Source organism: Gekko japonicus, unplaced genomic scaffold, assembly GCF_001447785.1.
Source record: "Gekko japonicus isolate JY-2015 unplaced genomic scaffold, Gekko_japonicus_V1.1 scaffold1553, whole genome shotgun sequence".
Lineage (NCBI taxonomy): Eukaryota > Metazoa > Chordata > Lepidosauria > Squamata > Gekkonidae > Gekko > Gekko japonicus.
In genome coordinates, this window is record NW_015160257.1 from 1 (window position 1) to 3,187 (window position 3,187).

A 3,187-nucleotide genomic window follows, 5' to 3' on the forward strand; every position below is an offset into this window, starting at 1 on the left:
GCAGGAAATGCAAGCCTGCGTGTACACCCACCACTACCCTGCAGTGCTTCTGGTTTTCTTGCACAGCCTGGCTTCCTCGTGGGTTGGGCCCTTTTCCCTCTCATGCATGTAGTACTGCAGTGCTTCCCAAAATCCTGATAGTTGCAGGACAAGCTTTTTATGAGTTGAACTGGGAGCTGCGCTTCACTTTTATATCACAGAAATGTTGTGGTTACTGAATTAAGTAAATAAATCATAAAAGTTAACCCATCTCCAAAAGATGTTTGCTGCCTGTGTTTTCCGGCATGAGTCACTGTTCTGCTAATTTCTTCTGGCTACTGTGAAGGGAGGGCAGCCTAGAGCAGTGACTCGTACAGAAATCTGTGGGGTAGCCTTCCATGAGGGCAGCAAGGCGCCTTCTCCCTCTCTCTGCATTTACCTGCTCCTAATATAATCAGCCACCTCCCCAGAGGCAGGTTTAGGCACCCAGGTCTGAGCAGTGGATCATGCAGAGATGCAGTGGGCATTCTCCTCTCTGGCTGGAGGCCCGGGGCTCTCAAGCAGTGTTCCCTCTAAGCTGAGTTAGTGTGAGCTGGCTCACAGTTTTTTAGCCCGCAGCCCAGGAAGGAGGGCTCCAGAGCAAACGTAATTCATGCAGCAGCCAAGTCGCTCGCTCACAGCTTTAAGGCCGGTCGCTCACGAAGCAGAATTTTTGCTCACGAGACTCTCCACAGCTTAGAGGGAGCATTGCTCACAGGAGCCCTTGACGTCTGTGTCTGTTCATTGCAGCACTGAACTGAGTTTCTCAGTTTGGTGTCGTGGTTAAGGGCGCGGACTCTAATCTGGGAGAACCGGGTTTGATTCCCCACGCCTCCCCTGGCAGCTGCTGGATGACTTTGGGCAAGCCGTAGTTCTGATAAGAGCTGTTCTTGAAAAAGAGCCGTTTCTGTCAGAGCTCTCTCAGCCCCACCTACCTCCCAGGGTGTCTGTTGTGGGGAGGGGGAGGGAAAGGAGAATGTTGGCCGTTCTGAGACTCCTTTGGGTAGTGAAGGGCCATGGGGTAGAAATCCAATCTCTTCTCCTCTTCTTCTCCTTCAGCATTTGCTCCGATACCCTTTGGCGGGATTTACCTGCCCTTGGAGGTCCCGGCCAGCAAGTGCCACCGTTCCCCCCTCGTGTTGGCGTACGACCAGGCCCACTTCTCTGCCCTGGTGTCTATGGAGCAGAAGGATCCCACCAAAGAGCAAGGTATGCCAGGGAAGCGGGAGGGTGTCGCCTCCTTTACGCCTGGCCCAGGAATGCTTCTTCACCTTCTGACTTGCGGCTACCAGCTGCGTGAGGCTAGAATGGGTGGGGTCCTTGGTCCGACAGCCTCAAAGGGAAGCTCTCAAAGAAGGGATTCTCCCCCTGCCCGGGTTGGGTTTGGGCACCTTTCCAAGAAACTGTCAGGCTGAAAGAGAGGTTCAGTTATTTATTTTTATTTATTTGTTGGGTTTCTATCCCACCCTCCCCGCGAACAGGCTCAGGGCGGCTTACAGTTAATGGCACTATGTGCCAGAGTACATAAAACCAGATGAAACAACCATATCGTTACAATTAAAGTGCTCAACATAGAAATGCTCTTCCAGTCACATTGAAGATGGCATCCTGTTGATGGACACAAGTCCCAGTTCAGCCGTCTCTGTCTTGTACGTTACTGTGGCTCGATCTCCATATGGGCCAACCCCCTACCCCGGTGTTACTAACCATAATAGTTGGTGGTAGTGGTGGGCGGCTCCTAACTTAAAAGGCTGGTGGAAGAGCTCCATCTTGCAGGCCCTGCGGAACCCCCTTGCAAGCTACCAGCCTACACTCCCCACCCCACCCCCAAGGAATTCAGTGGCAAGTGAGGGCAGCGATAAGGATACAGGAGACAGGCCATGTGAAGCAGGGATGAACAATTCCACTGTTTCAGCAGACCCAGATGTCAAGTGCCTGAGCTTGACATACAGCCAGCCAGCCGTTCGCTCTCCTCCACACTTCTCTGCAACCGTTGCTGGGAAGGGAGGCCCGTGACTCCTAGACGAAGCCGCCGCCCCCCACCACCACCCTGTGGTTCTGGGCCGCCAGCTCCTCCCCCCCCCCCGGGTTTCCCCTCCTGCCCACCACCGGAGAGGCCTCCAAATTCCGCCCTCTGTCTTCCCCAGCTGTGATCCCGCTGACGGACTCCGATCACAAGCTGCTCCCCGTCCACTTCGCCGTCGACCCCGGGAAGGACTGGCAGTGGGGCAGAGACGACCAAGAGAACGTGAAATTGGCAAGGTGAACAGAGAGGCTGGGCTCGGTCCTTCCGCCCGTGTCTCCCGGGGCTTGGGAGGAGCCGGGGAGATTTTTCCCCGCAGAGCTCCTTCCATTTATGCTGTGCTTGAAACGTAGCTTGGATTCTGTAGTTAGAAGAGCCGGGAAGCGGGACTGAGAGGTCGGGAGAGGAAGCGCCGGTCAGCACCGTCTTAGGCTTCCTGGGGTGGGGCTCGGAGGAAGGTGCTGGAAGCGCCGCACAGATGTTTTCAGGGGCCGTTCCAGATGTTCAGGGTAGCAGTGCACGGTGGGCAGAGCTGCATGACTGGAGGGGGGGGCAGAGCTAGAGATGTGAAGGCCCGGGGAAAAAACGAAAAATTCAGAGGGGAAATTCCTGTTTTTTCCCCTGAAGCCTTTTTTGTTTTTTTCCCTGAAAAACTGGAAAAATTGAAAAAGGAAAAGAAAATAAATTGATTATGGAATGTTTTATTTTAACATGAATAAAATATTTAAAGACAAGGTATTCAGATATTTTCCAAATCATTTCTAAAAAATATGTATGGTATCAGATTGATCTAATTCCTGTGCACTGAGGACAAGCAAGTCCTAGGTTACAAACTGAACTCTCCAATGCAAGAACAAGATGCATTTCTTCCTTTAGGAGGTGCTATTGTCACAAGAAAAGAAAAAGGTTTCAGTTTTGTTTTTGCATGTGGGTGGGTATTCTGTTTGTAATAATTGTTTGGATATACTATATTTTTAATATGCTAGTTGTGATAATTTCATGCCAAGTAAAAATGCCCATAGTCATATTTTATGTTCCTAAAGTAACAGAATGACTTTTAATCTGGAAAAGAAAAAAGAAGTGCTAATGTAGCATTTTTTCTCAATTTTTCCAAAAGTTTCCTGTTTTTTTCCGAGCTTCAAAATT

At 50.8% G+C, this 3,187-nt stretch overlaps 1 protein-coding gene across 1 annotated transcript in view; it reads left to right on the top strand.

Annotated features, from left to right (window-relative positions):
* Positions 1-1,077: 1,077 nt before the first annotated feature.
* Positions 1,078-3,187, top strand: part of OTUD7B (OTU deubiquitinase 7B) — a gene marked incomplete at its 5' end in the record, with an annotated part of 4,611 nt that continues 2,501 nt past the window's right edge. Inside the window, 2 exons of the mRNA XM_015414458.1 lie at positions 1,078-1,227; positions 2,166-2,280. Of these exons, the coding sequence (XP_015269944.1) occupies positions 1,078-1,227; positions 2,166-2,280 (265 nt within the window). The remainder of the gene's footprint in view (positions 1,228-2,165; positions 2,281-3,187) is intronic.